Consider the following 23,378-nt stretch of genomic DNA (forward strand, 5'->3'; position numbering starts at 1 on the left):
AGCAGATTACTGATTCTAGTATCTATTTCAACATCTGTAAAACACAGACAATACTAACACCTACCTTACAATATTGGTTTTAAGGTTAAATAAAACTTACTCATGAGAAATACCAAGCACAATTTTATAACAATAAGTGTTTGATAAATGACCGCATTTGCATTATCATTATTTACTTAATATTATTAATTGTTATACCTATCTGTTAAACCTCTGATAATTTCCTAGAGGAGGAGGAGAAAAAATTGAGTCAAGTAACTCAGAACATTTTGAAAATTTCTGGAAGAAATTGTCTTTTGGATGTGAATTACCTTCTGGAAAAAAATCTGGTGTCTGTACATGCTTGGAAGAAGGTACGCGTAAAGGCGAAGAACATCAGATTCTTGCCCTGAGGAAAGTACAACGTTGACCTTCCTTGCCCAAGAATGAACGATTAAAAAGTTGAAAAGGTGTGTTTGTAGCTCGTTCAGGCCTTCATCTGCAACTATCAGGAAATATGGGTAACTCTCTTCCAAGAAACTTCCCCATTCTTCTGATAAGCATCTCGAAAATGTTGTTCGAACATCAATGGTGGTATTCTTCTGAAGATGAAGAATTAAAGCAGTTCTCAAAGAAAGAAGTTCAGGGAAGTTGAAATACGCATACTCGGCATCCTGTGGAGGAGGAGGTGAGGTACATTTTATTTCAAAATTATCATTTAATCATTTAGTTGGCTAACACATCATTAAAGGCACTGAAGGAATAAAATCCAACAGTTTTGTTCTGTCTGATGGTCGGGAAATAGACCCTTAAACTTTACTACCATCTTACAGATATTTGCTGAAAAAAATCACAGTTTGGATTTAAATGCATGTGTCTCCTTTAAGCAGGCACCTAATACCTGGAGCTTATCATGCTTACCCTTCCCACTTTCTAATTCTTTTCCTCTACAATCTCATTTCAGAAAGAAAAAGAACAGAAAGCAAATGGTTGATATAAATCATCTGCATCAGAAAGCTGAGGTGAACCATTGTGTTTTAGAGGATTGCTCCAGGTTACTGCAACCCTCCTTAAGCAACTGAGATTGTCTCAGCATACCAAAATTGGAGCAGCCAACTAGATTGTAAACATTAGATCGGAAGCCTAGCTCTTTATGCAAAACATGGCTGGCAAGCATTCAGCCATGTTCAGAAATGTAACAATAATTGAGAATGCAAAATGACTGAAAAGACCCACACCAAAGCTCTTTACCTTTAGGTATAGGATTAGGAAGGGTGATAGTGGTTATATACATCTTTATTTGAATTGTTAAAAATTATATTAATTATATTCATAATAAAAAAGCAAACCAAAAATAGTATTATTTTGGAAATACCTCGAACAAACCATAATAAAACACTGATTATTATTGTTAGAGACTGGGTCTCACTATGTCACCCAGGCTGAAGTGTAGTGGCGTAATCATGGCTCACTGCAGTGTCAAACTCCTGGGCTCAAGTAATCCTCACACCTCAGCCTCCCGAAGTGCTAGGATTACAGGCATGCACCACCGTGCCCAGCCAACAAAGCATTATTAACGACTGTCCCTAGGCTCAGATATATTTTCCTCTGGGCTCATATAAATTGCCTGCTGAGTTTTGAAAACAGAAGTAGTTCTCAGAGCTGGAGAACTAGAATGCAGAGTTCAACTGGGCTGCTATTGAGGAGCTTTCTCATCCTCTCTCATGATCCCGTGTGTCCTTACAATAAAGTTCTCTTCATTCAAATAAAACATAATCTCATGTGTGGTGATTTCTGAATACTGGGATTGTGGGTAATTTTTTCTCTTCTTTCCTTTCAATTTTCTGAACTTTTATAGATATAATCTACTTTGTAATAAGAAAAAATATATAAAATAATTTAGGAAATTTTAGTTTTAGTGCTCATATTATAAAAAAGAACTCAACTGTCATGTTACCTTGAAGAAAACGATGGTGAATTGTCCTCCTTTGCTAATGAGATCCACAAGATAACGTTCAACCAGATAGAAGAAATGGAGGTTCTGCCCAGGTTTAAATGATATCTCACAGATACATGTGATAAGTAATGAATCCCCATCAATTAAAAAAAATTCAGATTCAACAAAATCATTGAATAAACTGGAATATCTAAAATGAAAAACAGTTAAAACAAAAATCACATATGCATTAAATCATGTTCCAAAAAGGCATCATTCTTATTAGCTCATTATCATTATCATCAATAGCTTAATTTGCTGAGCTGTCTCATGGCAGTGTCTACACTAAGGCTTTTCAAATATATCTACATTCACAACTATCCTTCACAGGAAGAAGGCAGGATTATTCATGTCTTAGGCTCAGAGAGCAAATTATCCAAAGCCATATGGCACAGCCTGATTGGACCATGAATCTAGTACTTGTACCCGGCATATAAACCTAAATTATATATATTTTCTGCTTAATCAATCTCAGCCCCTTACAAGTGGATTCACTGATGGCTATAGACAAATGAAGCAAGAGGAAACTGTTTCTATTCACTATCATATAGCTCTAAAAGTGCCATGTTGAACAATCATATATACATATATATAATAGTGTACATGGTTCTATATACTGTTATATATAATATTCTATACTATATATAGATATATATTATATATGTATATATAATATAGATACACACCAATATAAATACTGATATATGTATACACTGATACATGTATACTATATATTCAATAAATATATTAGAAAAATTTGTGAAAATTTGTGACTATTTGAAAAAACTCTCAGACAAACCGTGCAGCCTACAAATATGAAAAAAATTTTAAGTTACCTATGTCATGAATGCATAAAGTATATGTAGTCTATTTTAGCATTTACTGCCATAAAATATACACATATCTATTGTAAAAGTTAAAAATTATCTAAACTTATGCATGCACTTATAGACTAAACATGGCACCTTTCAGAGTTGAGAGAAGTGTAAACAAATGCTAAGCTGCACTATTAAATCACAACTGCATAAAATTAACTCTAGTATATGCTATACTACTGTAATAACTTTGTAGCCACTTCTTGTTGTATTGTGGTGAGTTAGCAGTTCCTCTCCAGTAAACTGCTCTCCAAACACAATAAAAAGTGATCTCTCATGGTTCTTGCATATTTTTCCATCATGTTTACTGCAATATCATAAACCCTAAATAAAACCATGGAACCCATATGAGGTGCCATTAGTGATGCCAGAAGTGTTCCCAAAAAGCAGAGAAAGTCATGACATTACAAGAAAAAGTTGAATTGCCTGATGTGTGTCATAGATTGATGTTTGCAGCTATAGTTGCCCACCACTTCCAGATAAATAAACCTAATGTAAGGACCACTGTAAAGAAACTTTTTTAAAGAAATTAGTGAAGGCATTGTTGCAGCAGTCATAAAAATCTTGCATTTTTTGTGAAAGACTTTTTTTTATCTCACATTAAAAATACAGCTTTTATGTGGGTGTGGGATTGTCTAAAAAGACTCTAAAATGATTCAAGAAAAAGCAAAGTATATGACAAAGCAAAAGGAAGACGAAATATCTAAAGCTGGAAAATCTAATACCAGCACAATACAGTTTGATAATTTTGGAAAGAAGTTTGGCTTTAAAAATGTCAAGATAACAAGAGAAGCAGTTTCAGCCAACTAAGAGACAGAAGAAAATCACTGAGGGGAAACAATATCTGCTTGAATAGGTTTTTAATGCAAATGAAATTATTCTGAAAAAAAAAGTCACAAATAATATTTATTAGTACAAAACAAAAGTGAGCACCAGGATTTAGGGCAGGAAGGGATAAGCTAACTCTACTGTATTGTGCAAAGGCAGTTGGTTTTATCTTCAGGCCTGTCTTTATCTGCAAAGCTGCCAACTCCTGAGACTCGAAGGGAAAAGATAAACACCAGCTGCCAGTCTCTCAGTAGTACAACAAACAGACCTGGACAATGAGGAAACATTTTCCCAATGAGTTAAATTGATACTTTGTCCCTGAAATCAGGAAGTACCTTGCCAGTGACGGACTGCTTTTCAAAGCTCTTTTGATATTGGACAATGTCCCCGGCCACCCAGAACTCCATGAGTTCAACACCAACGATGTTGAAGTGGTCTACTTGCCCCCAAACAAAATGTCTTTAATTCAGCCTTTAGATCAGAGTGTCATAAGAACCTTTAAGGCTCATTACACACACAGTAATCTATGGAAAGAATTGTCAATGCTATGGAAGAGAACCCTGATAGACAGAACATCATGAAAGTCTGGGGGGATGGCACCATTGAAGATGCCACTATTGTTACGATCCACTCCCACTTAATAAATACATTTTTGCTTCCTTATGATTTTCTTAACTTTCTATACTAAGACCAGAGAAACAAGAGGGCAGGCAGAGCCTTTGAAGGCATGTTTTAGAATTTTCTCTTCATCCTAGAATCAAATATTAGCCATTGATGAATTTTAAGCAGGTGGCACTATGATGGGCTTTGCATTTTGAAAAGACTAGTCCAGCTACAAGATAGACAATAGATAGGATGGGTGCAAACTTCTTGGTAGAGCAGAGAGAAAGCTATTGCAGTTAAGTTTTGGAGAAGTAAAAAGTTAAACACGATCCTTTTGTAGTTCATAAATGTGATGATTGGGTTTTCATGTGCATGTGTTGGATGTGCCCTACTCAACCCTTGTTACAAAGTTATCTCATTATCTGTCTGGCATGAATTTAGAAAAAATACATAAAAATTAATTAACAATAATTTTTAAAAAGTTAAACATGGGTTCCCAACTGCATAGTTGTTCAGTGCCCTTAGCCCCTACACTGTTCAATGGTCAACTGTCTATAAATCAGTATAAGGCCAAATAGACATACAGGGAACATGATATATGATTTCCCGTCCTTTTTACTATAATAATACTCACTCAGCTTTTGGCATTTCATTCAAAATTAACTGGAACATTTCCTGTGAAAATGTTGTAAGAACATTTCTTTCTAAATTTAAAAAAAAAAAAGAGAAAGAGAATGGGTTATTTTTCAATTGGTCCTTTTTACAGGAGCTATCATTTAGTTATTATTCAAGAAAGTAAAACAGTAATGTGGTTATTTTAATTCCATTAAATCTATGTAGTTTACAGAGTAACATTGTTTTATAATCTATAAATATTTTAAGTGGAAAATTACCCATTCTTGCTGCTGCCTGTGCCTCCAACCTGAACTGGCAAGTATTAAAGGTAGCAAATATCCTTTACTTTGGTAACTCTAAGTGGCAGTTCTTAATGAAAATGGCAGTCCTGCATAAAAAGAAAAGAAAATGAGTCTTTATTCAACAAACATGTATTGAATGACTACTATATGTAAAGCAAAATATTAGACACAAGGAATACAAGAATGAACAAATCAACATTGCCAACAGTTCTCACAGAGCTTAAAGATAATTATTAATCAGATAATCATGGAAACAATGGAACATTGCAAAAAGGACAAAGTCAAGAGGTCAGAGGAAGTTTCCCTAAAGAAATAATGCTTGAGCTGAGTTCTAAGAAATAAACAAGAATTAATTAGGCAAAAAGAGAAAAAGTAGCATTTCTGGCAGAGGAAATACCAGAATACCATGTGTAAAAGCTCAGTGGCATGAAGGGTTGTGGGTGACATTGATTCCAGAAAGAAGCCAGTAGGGCTGGAGTGGAGACCATCAAGGAAAAGACTAGAGAGGACAAGAGAAATAGAAGGGCACGCAGAGCCTTTGAAGTCATGTTATAGAATTTTCTTTTCATCCTAGAATCAAAAATTAGCCATTGATGGATTTTAAGCAGGTGGTATTGTGATTGGCTTTGCATTTTGAAAAGATTGGTCCAGCTACAATATAGAGAATAAATAGGATCTACTAAGCATCTTAGTAGAGCAGAAAGAAAGTTACTGCGCAGGAGAGTAATGATGATAATTTGATGTAATATAGTTTGATGGTAGCTGAGATAATAAAGCTGGAGAGATGTGGATCTACTTGAAGGACATTTAGGAGATGAGTTTGACATAATTTGGAACTGGATTGGATGTGGATGGAGAAGAGAGGAAAGGGGGTTGTCAAGGATGACACAAGATTCTAGCTCAAGTAACAAGATGGATGTCTAGGCCATTCCCTGGGCTGGGAATTTTAGAACAAGGCTACATGTCAGGAAAAGATTATGGCTGCATTTGTGAACCACCTGAATTTGACTTGCTTTCAAGATTTCCCACAAGCCATAATATGTAAGTATTAAAATACACAAGTCTAGAGGACAAATACAAAGTCTGGACTAGATTTGAAGAGGTAAGTAATCTGAGTATTAATGGTAAATGAAGCCATTGGTGTAGATGAGCTTTCTTGGACAGGGAGAGACAGCATCATGGGAGAAGAGTACTAAGAATCCACATTTGAAGATACTAATACTTAATATATCAAGAGAGGAGGGAGAATCTGCAAAGGTAATAGAGAAGAAAATACCAAGGAGGTAGATGAAAATGCACTTGAGCATTTTGTCATGGACACTAAATACTGAGACATTTGCCATTCAATATGTTAGGGCTGTGAAACAGGTAGATACATACATGATTTATGGATAGATAGTAGATTGATTGATTGATATAGATAGATATAGATGATAGATACATAGATACATAGATAGAGATGATAGATATAGATATATAGATGATAGAGATAGATGATAGATAGATACAGATATATAGATGATAGATAGATAGATATGATAGAGAGAGAGAGAGAGAGAGAGAGATTCCTATTCCATGATATTAAGGAACAAATAATGGTGATGCACATGCTGATATTAAATATTACAATAATAATGCAAGGAAGTATATGACTGTAATGACAAATAAGTTTAAAGAAAAATGGAATTACTGTGGGCTGGGATGTTTAGGGACTCTAATGGAGACACAAGCACAAGTATGGTCTCTCACTCACCCAGTTACTGTCTTATTTCAAAGATTATAGAGTATATATAGATTAAAAGGAATAATACAGTTTTTATAATGAAATATAACTATGACTGAGACGTGGGTGCCTGTTAAACACTGTGAAACTTTCAACAATAGCTATGGTGACAAAATAAAACTGCCTTAATGGGCAATCCCTCCTTAATTTGACAATCAAGGGATTCCGTAGCCTGCCTATGGGGAGTTTGAGATCCTACAGGTTGCTCTACATGACATAGGACAGGGTATGTAAGACAATGCGTGTAAAGCCTAATAGGCTTTCCTCTTACATGCCCTATACTAAAGTAGACTTACATACCCTAGGCTTTCTTCTTATATACCCTATACTAGAGCTACCCTATTAACCTCTGCTCCAACACATGCAAGCCCTAACACCTAAACAGAATTCACAGTCATTACCCCCACTTCTCTGTCATTTAAGGGAGAGACATGCTAGAGATCCAGCCACCTGTAGTAACTGATGATTGAATACTCACACACACACACACACATACACACACACACACACACACACAAATTAGTACCAATAGACATTTGAGGCACAAAAAAAAGCAAAAATAAGAAACCAGATGAATAAGCATGATGCAGAGACAGAAAAGACCTTCAAAATTTTCTAATTACTGCTTTCAAAGAATTAAAAATATTTCTCATAAAATAGTAACAGGCTGCTAGAGAGAGAAAGAGAAAGAGAATGCATGCAAGTGTTCGTACACATTTAAAACATAATTTTACAAAGAAGAAAGTCATGTGCAGAACAATAAAATGAGCATGCTGGAATTTTAAGTCAGTGATCTGGTGGGTTAAAGTCCAGGAAATTTTGTAAAGGATAAAAGTAAAAGACAAAGAGATGAAAAAATTCCAAAAATACTAAAATATACAGAAATAAGTCAATAAGCTCTTCCTCCCCCTACTAGTAATTCTAGCAGGAGATAACTAAGATTCCAAAACGAGTGGGGATAAAAATAATCAAAGATATATACTTAAACTAATATAATAATATTAGACCAGAACTAAAGAACAACATAATATGTTTAGATTGAAATGTTTCTCCAACTACTGAGTAGAAATAATGACAAAAGAGAAAACTACACCTAGGCACAACTTGTTAAAATTGCAGAGCTCCGAGAATAAAGAGAAAGACAGAAAAGGTACAAAGAAATGGAAGTCAGGCCATATGAGAATTGGTTTAAGAAATGAACACTGTTGGCCGACTACTTGCATTTTAATCTTGGTTCTGAAATATACTATATTTCTATAAACTTAGACAAGGTATTTACCATCTCTGAGTTTCAGTCTACTTATCTATAAAATTGGAACAATAATATCACCTCTGATTGTGTTTTCAAGCTACTTAAATGTATGAACTGATGGATATGAATTGATTAAAATAATACCTGGCACACAGAACTAATTAAAAAAAGCAACATTCCTGGATGTTTTGATAAAATAAAGCATTTTCAAATTTCTAAAAGGATAATAATTTGAACTTAGAATTCTGCATCTAAATAGTGATCCAATTCATGGAGAAGGCAAAAAGATGTAGGTAGACTTTTAAGAAGTCATAAATCTCACCAACCATATATCCTTTTTTTATTTTAAGTTCTGAAATACATGTGCAGAACATGCAGGTTTGTTACATAGATATACATGTGCCATGGTGGTTTGCTGCACCTATCAACCCCTCATCTAGGTTTTAAGCCTGGCACACATTAGGTATTTGACCTAATGCTCTCCCTCCCTTTGCCCCCAACCCTCCGACAGGCCCCAGTGTGTGATGTTCCCCTCCCTGTGTCCACGTGCTCTCATTGTTCCACTCCCACTTATGAGTGAGAACATGTGGTGTTTGGTTTTCTGTTCCTGTGTTTGCTGAGAATAATGGCTTCCAGCTTTATCTATGTCCTTGCAAATGACATGAACTCATTCTTTTTTATGGCTGCATAGTGTTCCATGGGGTATATGTGCCACATTTTCTTTATCCAGCCTATCATTAATGGGCATTTGGGTTGGTTCCAAGTCTTTGCTATTGTAAATAGTGCTGCAATCAACATACATGTGCATGTGTCTTTATAGTAGAATGATTTATAATCCTTTGGATATATACCCACTAACGGGATTGCTAGGTCGAATGGTATTTCTGGTTCTAGATCCTTGAGGAATGGCCACACTGCCTTCCACAATGCCAACTATATATCTTAAATGATAATTTTATTTAAAGAGATAATACAGAAAATTGGGGAAAACCCATCAAGAATGAAGGCAATCAAAAAACAATGAAACTTTGTGTGATTTAGAAAAGTTAAAGGAAGCTATAAAGAAAAACAAGAGAACCCATGGTACTTCGAATTTACAAAAGTCTGTTTCAAACAGTAATTTTAATAACATAGAACTACATGTCTTAGCCTAGCAATTCCTCGATTGCTTCTACACTGAGTAATGTGTACATACTCATAATTTTGTCACTGCTGTTTACTTTTTTACTGTTGACTTGACATACAAACAAATCACAAGAATCAAAGTCACAAACTGCTGTAAAATATGATAAACCTTGACAGTATGAAAATAATAATATAATTAACCAACTTGGCAGTTCACAAAGGGATGAATGAAAGAAAAATAAATATGAATGCTAAATTCTTAATCTTTCACAGCAGGAAGTCCAGCAATAGCATCTGAAGACAATATATGAAAAAAATATCGTTTATGGAATCAAGAAATTATCCTGCTTTTCTTCTAAGTACTGCACCATTGCATTACCAAAGAGTAGATATAAGAGTGATTCATTTCTAGAAATAATGCAGCTAATAAACACAGAAGGAATGATAGAATTCGAATATCAGAATATCAACATTTTACAACTCCTAATGAATTAACAGATCTTAGTATTTTTAAATGATAGCACAACAAAAATAGAGGCAAGTGTCTGCACCATCACTGAAGTATTGTAGTTCCCCCAGCCAAAAAAAAAAAAACCCAAAACTTGGGAGGCCAAAACGGGCAGATCACCTGAGGTCAGGAGTTCGAGACCAGACTGGCCAACAGGGAGAAACCCCATCTTTACTAAAAATATAGAAATTAGCTGGGTGTGGTGACAGGCACCTGTAATCTCAGCTACTTGGGAGGCTGAGGCAGAAGAATCGCTTGAACCTGGGAGGCACAGGCTGCAGTGAACTGAGATCAAGCCACTGCATTCCAGCCTGGACAACAGAGCAAGCCTCCATCTCAAAAAAAAAAGAAAGAAAGAAAAAGAAAAAAAAGAAAACCTTAATCTGATCAAAACCCTAGTGGTAATGATTAATTTACAAGAAGTTTAGAGGCCAGCAAAACATGTCAAATGACTCCACAGGGATTAGGACACACACACACACACACACACAAACAGGACACACACATACAAAAACGAACAAGCAATCATAAGACCACATATCTTACGAACGAATACATTAAAAGGGGATGAAAGAAATTACAAGAACCTTATAAGGCTTATCATCCAATCACAGTAGTGTCAGAACCATATTCTGATTCAATCTTAAGAAGGAAGAAGAAAAGAAGAAGGGAGGAAGAGAAATGGAAAAGAGAAAAAAGGAGGGAAGAGGAAAGGCGCAAAAGGGAGGTAAAGAGGAAAAAAATGGGGGCAAGGGAAGGGAAAGGAAATCATAGATTCTGTATCGGAACAGAATGGTGGAGCTACTTGATGAAAGGTATCAAGCTCCTGAAACCCTGCCTGGAGAAGAGCTGGTGGGTTAAAATGGCTTCCAGGACCCGGTATAACCCTCTCTCCTTGAGTGTGGGCAGGACCTGTGAATTTAATGGCATAGTCTCTTTAATGATTCGGTTATATTATGTAAGACTTCATCATAGTAGACTCGGAAGACTCCCCCAAAGAAGGCTTATACCTTCTTTAAAGGTACCTTATACCTTCTTTAAAGGTACCTTATACCTTCTTTAAAGGTATAAGCCACCTTGTTGTGAGACGGCCACTGTAGCTAAGATCTCAGGGTGAAATCTAAAGACAAGGGAACCCCCAGCCAACAGCCAGCAAGAAAGCGGGTAACCTCAGTCCTTTAGCTGCAAGAAACTGAATTCTTCCAACAACCCGAATGAGCACCCATGGCGTCCCATGAGACCACAGCTCTGAGAAACACCTTGATTTCAGATCGATGAGATGCTGAGCAGAGAACTCAGTTTACCCATGCCTGGGCTTCTGATCCACAGCAATTGTAAAATAATAAACTGGTAATGTTTTAAGCCACTATACCTGCCCCTTGACCAGGAAGAAATTATTTTAAGTTACTGGAGTAGGAAATAAATTTCTATTGTCTTAAGCTACTGAAATTTAAGGGTACATAGAAATTACCCTGGGGAATCTTATTAATAAATGCAGATTCTGATTCTACAAGTCTGGAGCAGGGATTGAAGGTGGAAGCTTCTTGCTGCTGTCAAGGTACAGGTTTTACTGGCTGTGCTTAGATATGATGTCCCTTAATTTCTCCTCAACCTCCATTACCCAGCTCCCACTTTTGACGGGGACTCCTTAAATGCCTAAGCACTCCTCTCTGTCTCAGACTTCAGGCCTTTCGCGGTTGTCCCTTTCCTCCGCCCCTCCCCACGCCCGGCCTCCCCGGGCCAGCAGGGGGCCCGTGCGCCACCGCCTTGGGAGCCCAGGAGGCTCCCCAGATTCCCAAGCCTGGAGCCCAGCACTCCTGGGCCACCTACCTGTCCGGTCCGTTGAGGAAGACCTAGAACTCCCGCTAGACAGCTCCGCCCCAGGCTCTTCCCAAGGGACATCACCGGCTACTCACCGCAGACTCAGGACCGAGCTGCGCGCCCCGCGGGGAGGGAGTAAAACAGAGACCTAGCGCAGAGCCCAGGTGGAAGTTCCAGGTTACCCCAGACCTGGCCTAGGACTGGGCGCTCTGGGCCACCGCAGCCAGTCTTTTATGCATCAGGCAGGAGTTTCGGTTTCCTTTCTCCTCTCAGAAGCACTTAGGTTTCAGTTTCCCTTCAGCACAAATTAGGCGAGGCACTTTCGTGCAAAGTTTAGCATCCTTCCTTCAATCAGAATCTTAAGAAGGGGAGCATGGCGAGACGTTAGTTAAAGGGTATGAAGTTACAATAGCTAGGAAGAACTAGTTCTGGTATTCTATTCTGCAGTAAGGTGTGTATAGTTAACAATAATGCATATTTCAAAATAGCTAGAAGAGAGAATTTTGAATATTCTCATCACAAAGAAATAGTAAAGTTTTGAGGTAATAGATTGGCTAATTATCCTGATTTGATCATCACACAATGTATACATGTATTGAAACGTCACATTGTACCCCCAAAATATATACAATTATTATGCGTCAATTAAAAAAAAGAAACTAAAAAAAAAACCTTCAAAGAGAGAGACTAAGGCAATAAAAATGGTCTGTGGAATTTGGGCATAAATATAGAGTAAATTGAGGCAGAAAAATTTGTAACATCTAAACAAGATAAAATCAAGAAGAGTTAGAATTTAGAAATAGATAAAATGTAAAAGACACTGTGGAATCTGAAACCTCACAATGAAATGGGAGATCTTGCTGCTTCTACTAGTATGCAAAAAGAAAAAAGAAAGTATGTAACAATACATGAACTTTGAGTTTCTGTTATGAGAAGCTGATGATTACTGTTCTGTATAAACTGTAATTGGTACTGTCATGGGCTAAGAATCAACATTAAAAAATAAATTGAAAATGCAGAATGGTCACATTTATTTGTGCCTTAAACTGATAAAATGTTCTCTTAATTTTTGCCTGTTGATACTTGCAATGTGGGTTTCGAAACTCATCTCCTTTCCTTTCAGTGCCCTAGTATGCTTGATTTCATTAATGCTATAAATGTGCATTCAAATATTGGAAATAGAAGAGGGTGTGGAGGAAAGACAGCAGTGAATTTGGGTAATCAGGATGATAAGAAGCCACAGGCTGCTTTGTCTACAAGGAAAGGAAAGAGCCAAAGTCCAGGCACTGCTCCACAGGGAACACAGAACAGAGAGAGTAGTGAATGATACTTTGTCTTGTGAAAAATTAGAGAGTCAAGTTGTTAAAAGAGGGGGATATGGGGAAGGAGGACATTTCTCACATCCATTAGACAATTACTTGTTTATTCATTTGTTTAGAAATTCACATTTGTTAGTGATGAGATTAAGAAAGAAAATAAAAGACTCTAGAATTTAACACATGACTTGTCTTAAATCAGCCAATATTCCTGTCTCCTTCACTGTGATCTCTCATGTACCTGCCTGGGGTAGGCTGAATAATACCCTGCACTCCTCCCTCCAAAAGAGGCTAAAATCCTAATTCCTGGAACCTATGAATACAGTAACTTTCATAGCAAAAATAACTTTGCAAAATAGATTAAATAAGAATCTTTAGAAGAGGAGATTACCCCTTACCTGGGATTATCCAGGTGGGCCCAAGGTCATCAGAAGGGCCCTTATAAGAAGGAGACAGGAGTTCGAGAGGGCAATGTGATGATAGAAACAGTCAGTGACAGAATGTGGGGACACTACACAGATGGCTTTGAAGACAGTGGAAGGGACCACAGACCAAGGAGTCAGGTGGTCTCTAGAAACTACCAAAGGCAAGGAAACATTTTTTTTTTCTAGAGCCTCCAGAAATCAGCCCTGATAACACCTTGACTTCAGCCCAGAGAGACTGATTTTGAACCTCTGAGCTCAGAACTGTAAGAGAACAAACTTGTGTGGTATTAAGCCACTAAATTTGTGGTAATTTGTTACAGCAGCCATAGAGAACTAATACAATATTGCAAACTATATTGTAGGAAATGAATAACATATTTGCAAACAGCAGAAATAATGGATTGTGTTATAATAAGAGGTAGAATTAATTCAGATGGCTACTATGTGCTAAGCAATATGCTAATACCATATCAATGATCACAGCAAGTTCATGAGGTGTGTACTATGATTTCTGTCATTCTGTAGATAAGACAAATAAAGCTTAGAGGGATAAAACAGCTAGTAAATTATACTAAGATTCAAAACGTAGTCTAACCCAATGGTCTATCTACAACATTCTCTATTACATAATTTCATCAAATGCTTCAAATTCTACAACTGAAAGTGTTTCAGCTAGTGGACAAATGATTTTATTTTGCTTAAATTATAACGTTTTTTAGAATATATGATGTTCTACAGTTGTTTTGACTTTCAGTGACCGGATTTATCAGGTGAGAATTCAAGAAAACTTTGACTCATCCTCTTCAATTTTCCACCCCAAAGTATGTAAACACACAGAAACTTTGGCCTGTTTTTACTTTTTCACTTCAGCAGCCTACTCCCATGACCACACCCTGGACTTTGTTCTGAAGCTTGATAGTCACATACTTTATTTTTCCTTTTAGACTCCTCCCTTTATGCCCTACACTTTAACCTCTGAGGACTCCCAAATGTTTGTCCTATCAGGGTGAACTCCATGAGCCAACACTTCGACTCCCCTCTTAATTAACATGTTCAACTGCTTGAACCTACTGACTTTCCTCTACACTTGCCTATAATTTGTTAATCCTGATTAATTCAAGTTTTCTTTTCTTTTTGATACCTGGCCACCAAGGGGAATGACCCAGTTAGGATCTCATCAAATGTATTGTTTAACAACACAGCTGATACATTTTTTTCTGTTCCCCTCAGCCTTCTGCACGTTTCACAATGACAGTTACAATTCAGCACTTTACCATTCTCAAGTCTTTTAAATGATAGAATATCTCTTTTGTTTTCAAGAATTCTCTCCAGCTTTCTGATAACTCCATATTCCAGTCTCACACAGAGTTTAAGCAGAACACACAGCATGCCACTTACACAGAGCATAACTAGCCTTCTAGATCTGGGTTTGGATCTGCCCTCAAGCATCCTAGCCCATCGTTCTTCAGTTTGTTGCGTATTTTAACATCTCTTTGTCAACTAAAACACAGTGTTCATTCCACTAATAGGTTCAATTAGAACCTATTCAATTCAATATAATTCAATTCAATAGATTCAATTCTAATTGAATCTATTGAATTGAATAGGTTCAATAGGTTCAAACTTCCATTTTCAAACAATAACAAAAATGATGTCATGCTCGATTTCAACCCTTCTCTTTTCAGCATGGTGCCCTGTAGTGGTCTTCACTCATTGGCTATACTTCTTCACCTCCATTCAAATTTCTCAGGCCCATTAGCCTAAATCTGATCTGGAACTGCTCTGTCAAAGATATCCAATGAGGATCCACTAATTGACAAATCCAAACAATGCTTGTTTAGTCTGTGTTTGATTTACTTGCCTCTGTTCAGCATTAGAAAGATAGTTTGTACAGTCCCTCTCTTCCAAAGTGCCTCTTCTCCCTTGATTTCGGTTACAATCTTCTCCTTCAAAGCAATTTCTTTTCCCACCTTCTCTGTAAGGATCAGCAGAATCATCACATAACTACTGCTCAAGTTAGAAACCTGGGAGCCACTGTTGGATCCTCACCTCCCTCAAATCCCAGTAAATTCCAACTCCAAACACTTACAGAATCTTCAATCTCTTGTCTCTTCCATTTTTCCAAAGGCTACAGCAAGCCTCATCATTTCTCATCTGGATTATTGAAACAACCCTTTCACTCTCTAACTCCAGTCTGTCCCTCCAATTCATTTTCTACTCTGCTGCATTTTTTCAGAAGGTAAAACTGAGCACATCAAGACCCCATTAAAAAACACTTCAATATATGCTCATTGCTTCTAGATTAAACTTTCCTGTCAATATTTCCTCTCTTCTTAGAACACTCCAAATAGTTTATTCACCTCCTCTTCTCTCCATTGGTGAGGGAATGATTCCCACCCTAGGGTTAAGGGATGGCCAGACTCATGGCACTTGACACGGAAGATTGACAGCAGTTTATTAGTCACACGTCCTCCCAGCCAAGGGAGGAGGAAACTGTGTGCCACACAGGGCCACACCGGAATGGAACTCAGGAGCAAAGTGAAAAAGCAGGGACTATGGGAACCAGGCTCTGCAATTACCAAAGGATGGGGGGAAGCTCCCTGTTTCCCACAGGAGGATGTGATTGTTTGATTGAATAATTTTGCTGGCTGACAAGACAGTGAAATCCAAAAGTTAAGTGCAACTGGTAGGGCTGATAGAAAAAGAGTTAGGTGGCAAGGCTTTGGAGCTGGGTGCAGAGTATATCTGGTGAGAGCCCAGAACTACTGGTTAGGTCTCTGGGGCCCCAAGAGCCTCAAAGGAGCCTCAACTTTCACATGGAGCAAGCACATGAAATTTTTGGCCTTATGATACAATGCTTTCTAACCACTTAAAATTTGGTGATGTCTGAGGCTTTCTGAGAGCAGGAGGGCTTTCCTAGGAAGCAGATCAGGTATTTGACCAGGAGGGAGAGGATCAAATAGTGAGATGGAAATCAAGAACGTGAAATTTAGAGGTGCCCCCATTATGACCAATAAAAACAATTGAGGGACTGCTGTGGCACTGGTATCGGGAGTGCGAGTCCCCAGAGGTTGTGAATTTACATTAATCAATGCATGCATATAGCAGTGGTGACACCCACCAGGACATCTATTTGCCACGTTGTAACTTTAATAAGAGCTCTTTGAATTGCGTGTTAGGCTTCTTAAATTAAACTGACTGGTACCGATATATAGACAAGGTGGAAGTTCCACTGAATGCTTTCTTCAAGAGCCCAGTGTTATATATTCCGAGAAGTGAAATGCACCTTTCTCACGTTCATTAATGTCTAGAACTCCAAAGGCGATAAGAAATGTCCTCGTGAGGGCTTGTATTATGGCCTTAGTATGTATAGAGGTATCTATCACCTTAATTTATATTTTGGGTATCAGTAAGAAAGGAGATTTCCAGAGTTTTTTACCCCAAAGGAAGGAACTCATAGGCCATGGCCCTAGAATGGCCCAAGAATATGTAACAATGGACAGATGGGACCAATTCTCAATGAGGGCATCTAATGCTGAGATGACTTTCAAAGTTTAGCCAACTGTGCTGATCCTTGGGTTCCATCCTTTTTCAGGGACACCCTGGTTAAAGGATGGAAAGTCACCACATTCCATTGAGCTCCAGCACATATGGTGGTGGTGATTCCATTCATTAAATCTATGAACTCCCATTTCTGTTCACTCAGTTGATCCCAGAAGCTCCCCAGGTAGTGTGGAGGCCTTCTCCAGCAATGTGGCATCTGGCAAGAGACTCAGGACAGGGGAGACCACCTCTTTCTACAAGTGAGCTATGCCAGAGAGCCCAAGTTTGGCTCCATCCTGCATCCAGGAGGCCTTGGTAGTGGAGCCAGGCCATGGAGTGTTGCTTCCATGACCAAAGCATAATGGGCAATTAGATAGAAAAGGTCACAGGCTTGGGGGCTGTGAGAGCCTCTGTTTTCAAGAGAGCCCAGGATGTGGCCAGTAAAATGCCAACACAATGGTGTACAGTACAGGGCTGAAGAAGGGCAATATTTTGTATCAGAAGTCCATGGACAAGTTATGGCCATCGCAGGTGGTTCAGAGACTTCATGAGGCATGAGAAGAGGTTGTTAAAGCCTCTACAGTGAAGAAGTCTCTGAGGGCGCTAACAGAGATGCCTGCCCATTTCAGTTTGGACAGATTTTATAGCATTTGTTGGAGGAGGCCCTCTTTAAGGTGGGCTGATTTGCAAGTAACAGCATCAGCGAGAATAAGTAAAATTTGTAAATGTGGAATATGTTGCCTCCAGAACCCAAAAGGACTAAAAGATGTTAGAGAGAGACAGTTATGTTCCTCTGCTCATCTTGACAGCATCAGAGATGGAGCAGTCAGTTCACCAAATAATTTTCAGGAATTTAACCAAGGTGGCAGGGTCTTACACTTATGCATGAACCAATGGTCTATCTCCTTTTTAAAGCTCCTTTATGAGTATTTGCATGCCTTGAATGAGTGTCCCAAATGAATCTCTGCAGAGGAGGGTATCATCAATGTAATATCATACCTGTGCTTCTGGAGAAGGGTAGAAGCAGTTAAGATCTTGTCTGCAAAGGCTGTGTGCAACAGAAGGCTGCTGAGGTATCCATGGATGGCCTGGTAGAGGTGTATTATGTCCCTGCAGAAGTGAAGCCAAACTGCAGTCAAGAGGCTGGTGAAATACACAGAGAACAGAACATGTTAGTGAAATCTATTATAGCAGAATTTTTTAAAAAAACAAATTTCTGGTTGGATAGAATCAGTAACTTTTTTTTGAGCATTATGTATGGGAGCCTTAAAGGGCCCCACAGCATTAAGTTTGTGAGGAGTCATTCATTCTTTCAAGGTTTAAGAACACGGCAAATTGGGCTGTTACCCACTGTTACCATATTGTTTTAGTTTTGATTTTTCTCTGACTCCAATGTGATTGTTTCAAGAGCTTTACCTGACATGTGGCTTTGTAAGAAAATTCAATACTACTTATTTCTCCAGCTACAATAGGTTTTTACAAAGCCCAGATAATTGCATGCTTTCTTAAAATTAGGATGCCAACAATTTTTATTTTTTACAAAGAGAGTTCATTCTCTATTAATTTTGTTTAGGTTTGAATTGTGTAGTCATAACTTCAGTATTAAATTTATAAATCAGAAATAAACCTATGGTATTAATAAATTCACGTGTATCTATGAAAAAGTGATTATGTCAATAACAATTTATTTACAGAAACAAAGAAAACATTTCCTCATTTAAGAATACATTCAAACAAAACCACAGACGCAGGTATAAAATTAAAATGAGTACACTCCATCTGTGATATATCTGCCACAGGATTTTTCAACACCTGTTGACCGGCCAGTGAGAGGAAACACTGGGGTCTAAGGATATGCCAGTTCCATAGAAATTCTTTCCCCAAACAGTTATGAACAAACTGCTTGGCCAACAGATACACAACAGACCTCAGGATTTTAAGTTGCAGAGCAACTGTCTTCAGTGGTTGGCATTTCTTAAATATTTAAATCCTTCTTTGGTTCAACAGCTGATTTCCTCTTTTGTCATATTCTTTCCTATTTGTTTTCCCAGGGAGTGACAGCCACATCTTTCCACATTAGACTTCTTGGGTAAGTAGCTTCTGAAATTGTCCCACAGCAGTCCATAGCTGTCCAGCGGTGACCTCTTTGCTTGCAAGTTGGATATCCCCATTGACAAATATCTCTATAAGGCATGTATAATGTAAACTTTAAGAGAAACAAAACACTGTGCATTTTTAATTATGTCAAATAAGTCTTAAAGCCATTTTAAATATTCAATTATTTCGGTATATTTCCCTTTACCCTTTAGTGGAGAAAAATAAATAAAATAAGGTAGAAAATCAAACTGTTTCATCTAGTCAATATGTTATCCTTTATTTCAACACAATTTAAAACATTAAAGCCTTCAGCCATAGAAAAGATGCTTACATTTTTAAATAATGCCTTCATAGTGTAAATGTAAATAATTTCTTCTTCTTTCCATTAGCATTCAGTAATGAGTTTGTACTGTGCTATATCACTTTAAATGGTCCCTATGACCATTTAAAAATTTTGTTTATTTCCTTAGCCATCCCACAAATTAGAGATTTATGTTTTTTCCAATTATTAGTTATTATAAATAATGGGGTGAATATGATTTCATACATGTCCTCAGAGTAAAGTAGAATAGGTCAAAGGATATGAACATTTTAAAGCATGAATATTTTATTTTAGTTTATTTTATTTAAATTTAATTTAATTTTGAGACGGAGTCTCACTCTATCACCCAGGCTGTAATGCAGTGGTACGATCTCGGCTCACTGCAATCTCCGCCTCCCAGGTTCAAGCGATTCTCCTGCCTTAGCCTCCCGAGTAGCTGGAATTACAGACACCCGCCATCACACTCAGCTAATTTTTGTATTTTTAGTAGAGACTTGGTTTCTCCCTGTTGGCCAGGCTGGTCTGGAACCCCTGACCTCAGGTGATCTGCCTGCCTCGGCCTCCCAAAGTGCTGGGATTACAGGCATGAGCCACCTCGTCCAGCCTAAAGCATGAACATTTAAAAGTGTGAACATTTAAAGTGTGAAGAAACTGGTACACTTAGAAATGAATCTAAACATTTGCAAATCTACAGACAATAGATGGCTTGGAATAGAGGACACCTTGTTTCAGGGATTTAAAATCAATTAGGGTCACCTTAAGTGCTCTGGGTAAAAATATACTAAGTTCATATGTACATAGTTTTAAGCCACTATATCACTTCTCGACCTTTGGCTAAGATCAAGTGTTTTAAGCCTCTATGTTTTGTAGTAATTTCTTAACAAGCAATAGATAATTGACATACATTTTGATTTGGGATTTTGGAAGCAGAGCACGTCCAAGTGCAGCTGTGAAACTGAAGGACTGAAGATGAATAGAGGTGAGGATCAACAGATGTGAATAGGTCACAAAACAAGCATTACGCAATATGTGAAGGTGTAGGATAAATAGAGAAACAGGTGATGATGTCTCACAGGGTAATGACAGGACTTGAAATGAAAAAGAACCACAAGTCCAACTGGATCCAAAGTCTTGATTAAACAAAGTAGATCAACTCAAATGTCAAGAGCTTCAAAAGAGCAGGACTTTTTATAAGAAGAAGGAGTGATCATTTGGCAGCCACATCAGGATCCAGCCAAAAGATTGCTCACCCCTCTTTCCAACCTCAGCTACATGTGGAAGTGGGCTCCAGACAAATGTGAAAATTCATGAGACACTCGTTTTAACCATATGACCCTTGGTGAGGCACAGTAAGGCCAGATGTGAGCAAGAGAGAGGGAGGCTGGAAAGAGTTTTTCAATTTTGTTACTCACGGTTCTCTGAGGGAACACCACCTGGAGGGTCACTCAGAGGAAGCACGGGTTTGGCCAAGAGGCATGAGAGAGGCACCTGTCAATAAGTGGCTATACTGTGGTTCGTGAGAGGGAACATGGAAAAGAAAACGCAGTTTGGATTGGCTAGTTTGAGTAATTTCAGTGGGTTCTGGGGCCGAGGGGCTGCCCCTGATTGTCTGGTATCTGGCCCTGTGGTGATTAGGTGGGTGCATACAACCCCATATGGGAGATGGTTAGGCATAATGGGCTTCTCATAAAAGGAAGCTGGCCAGCTTCCAGCCAGGACCTCAAAACTGGGTCAAAACATTCTTTTTTTTTTTTGCTTTTTTTTTTTTTAAGTTCTGGGATACATGTGCAGAACGTGCAGGTTTGTTACATAGCTATACATGTGCCATGGTGGTTTGCTGTACCCATCAACCCATCATCTAGGTTTTAAGCCCCACATATGTTAGGTATTTGTCCTAATGCTCTCCCATCCCTTACCTCCTAACCCGCAACAGGCCCCAGTGTGTGATGTTCCCCTCCCTGTGTCCATGGGTCCTCATTGTTCAGCTCCCACTTATGAGTGAGAACATGTGGTGTTTGGTTTTCTGTGCCTGTGTTAGTTTGCTGAGAATGATGGCTTCCAGCTTCATCCATGTCCCTGCAAAGGACATGAACTCATCCTTTTTTATGGCTGCATAGTATTCCATGATGTATACATGCCATATTTTCTTTATCCAGTCTATCATTGATGGGCATTTGGGTTGGTTCCAAGTCCTTGCTATTATAAATAGTGCTGCAATAAATATATGTGTGCATGTGTCTTTACAGTAGAATGATTTATAATCCTTTGGGTATATACTGAGTAATGGGATTGCTGGGTCAAATGGTATTTCTGGTTCTAGATCCTTGAGGAATTGCCACACTGTCTTCCACAATGGTTGAACTAATTTACACTCTTATCAACAGTGTAAAAGTGTTCCTATATATTTCTGCACAGCCTCACCAGCATGTGTTGTTTCCTGACCTTTTTTTTTTTTTTTGAGACAGAGTCTCGCTCTGTCACCCAGGCTGGAGTGCAGTGGCGCGATCTCTGCTCACTGCAAGCTCCGCCTCCCGGGTTCACGCCATTCTCCTGCCTCAGCCTCTCCGAGTAGCTGGGACTACAGGCGCCCGCCACCACGCCCGGCTAATTTTTTGTATTTTTAGTAGAGACGGGGTTTCACCGTGTTAGCCAGGATATCCTGACCTTTTAATAATTGCCATTCTAACTGATATGAGATGGTATCAAATTGTGGTTTTGATTTGCATTTCTCTAATGACCAGTGATGATGAGCATTTTTTCATATGTTTGTTGGCTGCATAAATGCCTTCTTTTGAGCAGTGTCTGTTCATATCCTTTGCCCAGTTTTTGATGGGGTTGTTTTTTTCTTGTAAATTTGTTTAAGTTCCTTGTACATTCTGGATATTAGACCTTTGTCAGATGGGTAGATTGCAAAACTTTTCTCCCATTCTGTAGGTTACGTGTTCACTCTGATGATAGTTTCTTTTGCTGTGCAGAAGCTTAGTTTGATTAGATCCCGTTTGTCAATTTTGGCTTTTGTTGCCATTGCTTTTGGCGTTTTAGTCATGAAGTCTTTGCCCATGCCTATGTCCTGAATAGTATTTGCTTAGGTTTTCTTCTAGGGTTTTTATGGTTTTGGATTTTACATTTAAGTCTTTAATCCATCTTGAGTTAATTTTTGTATAAGGTGTAAGGAAGGGGTCCAGTTTCTGTTTTCTGCATATGGCTAGCCAGTTTTCCCAACACCATTTATTAAATACAGAATCCTTTCCCCATTGCTTGTTTTTGTCAGATTTGTCAAAGATCAGATTGTTGTGGATGTGTGGTGTATTTCTGAGCGTTTGCCAGAAATGCTATATAGAATTGTCTATATATCTGTTTGGTACCAGTACCATGCCGTTTTGGTTACTGTAGCCTTATAGTATAGTTTAAAGTCAGGCTGCGTGATGCCTCCAGTTTTGTTCTTTTTGCTTAGGATTGTCTTGGCTATATGGGCTCTTTTTTGGTTCCATGTGAAATTTAAAGTGGTTTTTTTCAATTCTGCAAAAAAACTCAGTGGTAGCTTGATGGGAATATCATTGAATCTATAAATTACTTTCGGCAGTATGGCCATTTTCATGACACTGATTCTTCCTATCCATGATAATGGAATTTTTTTTCCATTTCTTTGTGTCCTCTTATTTCCTTGAGCAGTGGTTTGTAGTTCTCCTTTAGGAGGTCCTTCACATCCCTTGTAAGTTGGATTCCTAGGTATTTTATTCTCTTTGTAGCAATTGTGAATGGAAGTTTACTCATGATTTGGCTCTCTGCTTGTCTATTGTTGTTGTACAGGAATACTTGTGATTTTTGCACATTGATTTTGTATCCTGAGACTTTGCTGAAGTTGCTTATCAGCTTAAGGAGTTTTGGGGCTGAGACAATGGGGTTTTCTAAATATACAATCATGTCATCTGCAAACAAAGACAATTTGACTTCTCTCTTCTTATGTGAATACCCTTTATTTCTTTCT

At 38.1% G+C, this 23,378-nt stretch overlaps 2 protein-coding genes and 1 non-coding gene across 22 annotated transcripts in view; 1 reads left to right on the forward strand and 2 right to left on the reverse strand.

The window, feature by feature from the left end:
• The window catches only part of DDX60 (DExD/H-box helicase 60), a 200,900-nt gene extending 188,932 nt beyond the window's left edge, over positions 1-11,968 (reverse strand). For 5 of the 12 annotated variants that reach the window (XM_063638363.1, XM_063638367.1, XM_063638364.1 and 2 more), the window contains exons 1-5: positions 11,697-11,917; positions 5,175-5,284; positions 4,916-4,985; positions 1,937-2,126; positions 312-653 (exon numbers count right to left, since the gene is read on the reverse strand). In XM_063638363.1, the coding sequence (XP_063494433.1) occupies positions 312-653; positions 1,937-2,126; positions 4,916-4,985; positions 5,175-5,178 (606 nt within the window). In that variant the 5' untranslated portion in view covers positions 5,179-5,284; positions 11,697-11,917. Of the gene's footprint in view, positions 1-311; positions 654-1,936; positions 2,127-4,915; positions 4,986-5,174; positions 5,285-11,696 lie in introns of those variants that run through there. The other 7 variants (XM_063638362.1, XM_055276344.2, XM_063638365.1 and 4 more) reach the window with 4 other exon arrangements.
• On the forward strand, positions 4,610-4,713 carry LOC129481475 (small nucleolar RNA U13). Its single transcript, XR_008657461.1, has one exon. It is a non-coding gene; the product is annotated as a small nucleolar RNA U13 (small nucleolar RNA).
• Positions 11,969-15,290: 3,322 nt separating the features above from the next.
• The window catches only part of DDX60L (DExD/H-box 60 like), a 153,961-nt gene continuing 145,873 nt past the window's right edge, over positions 15,291-23,378 (reverse strand). For 7 of the 9 annotated variants that reach the window (XR_010120606.1, XR_010120604.1, XR_010120610.1 and 4 more), the window contains 3 exons: positions 18,899-19,196; positions 17,971-18,114; positions 15,297-15,398 (listed from right to left, as the gene is read on the reverse strand). The gene's annotated coding sequence lies outside the window, so the exon portion shown is untranslated. Of the gene's footprint in view, positions 15,404-17,970; positions 18,115-18,898; positions 19,197-23,378 lie in introns of all 9 variants that reach the window. The other 2 variants (XR_010120607.1, XR_010120611.1) reach the window with 2 other exon arrangements.

The sequence above is a fragment of the Symphalangus syndactylus genome, chromosome 4 (assembly GCF_028878055.3).
Source record: "Symphalangus syndactylus isolate Jambi chromosome 4, NHGRI_mSymSyn1-v2.1_pri, whole genome shotgun sequence".
NCBI lineage: Eukaryota > Metazoa > Chordata > Mammalia > Primates > Hylobatidae > Symphalangus > Symphalangus syndactylus.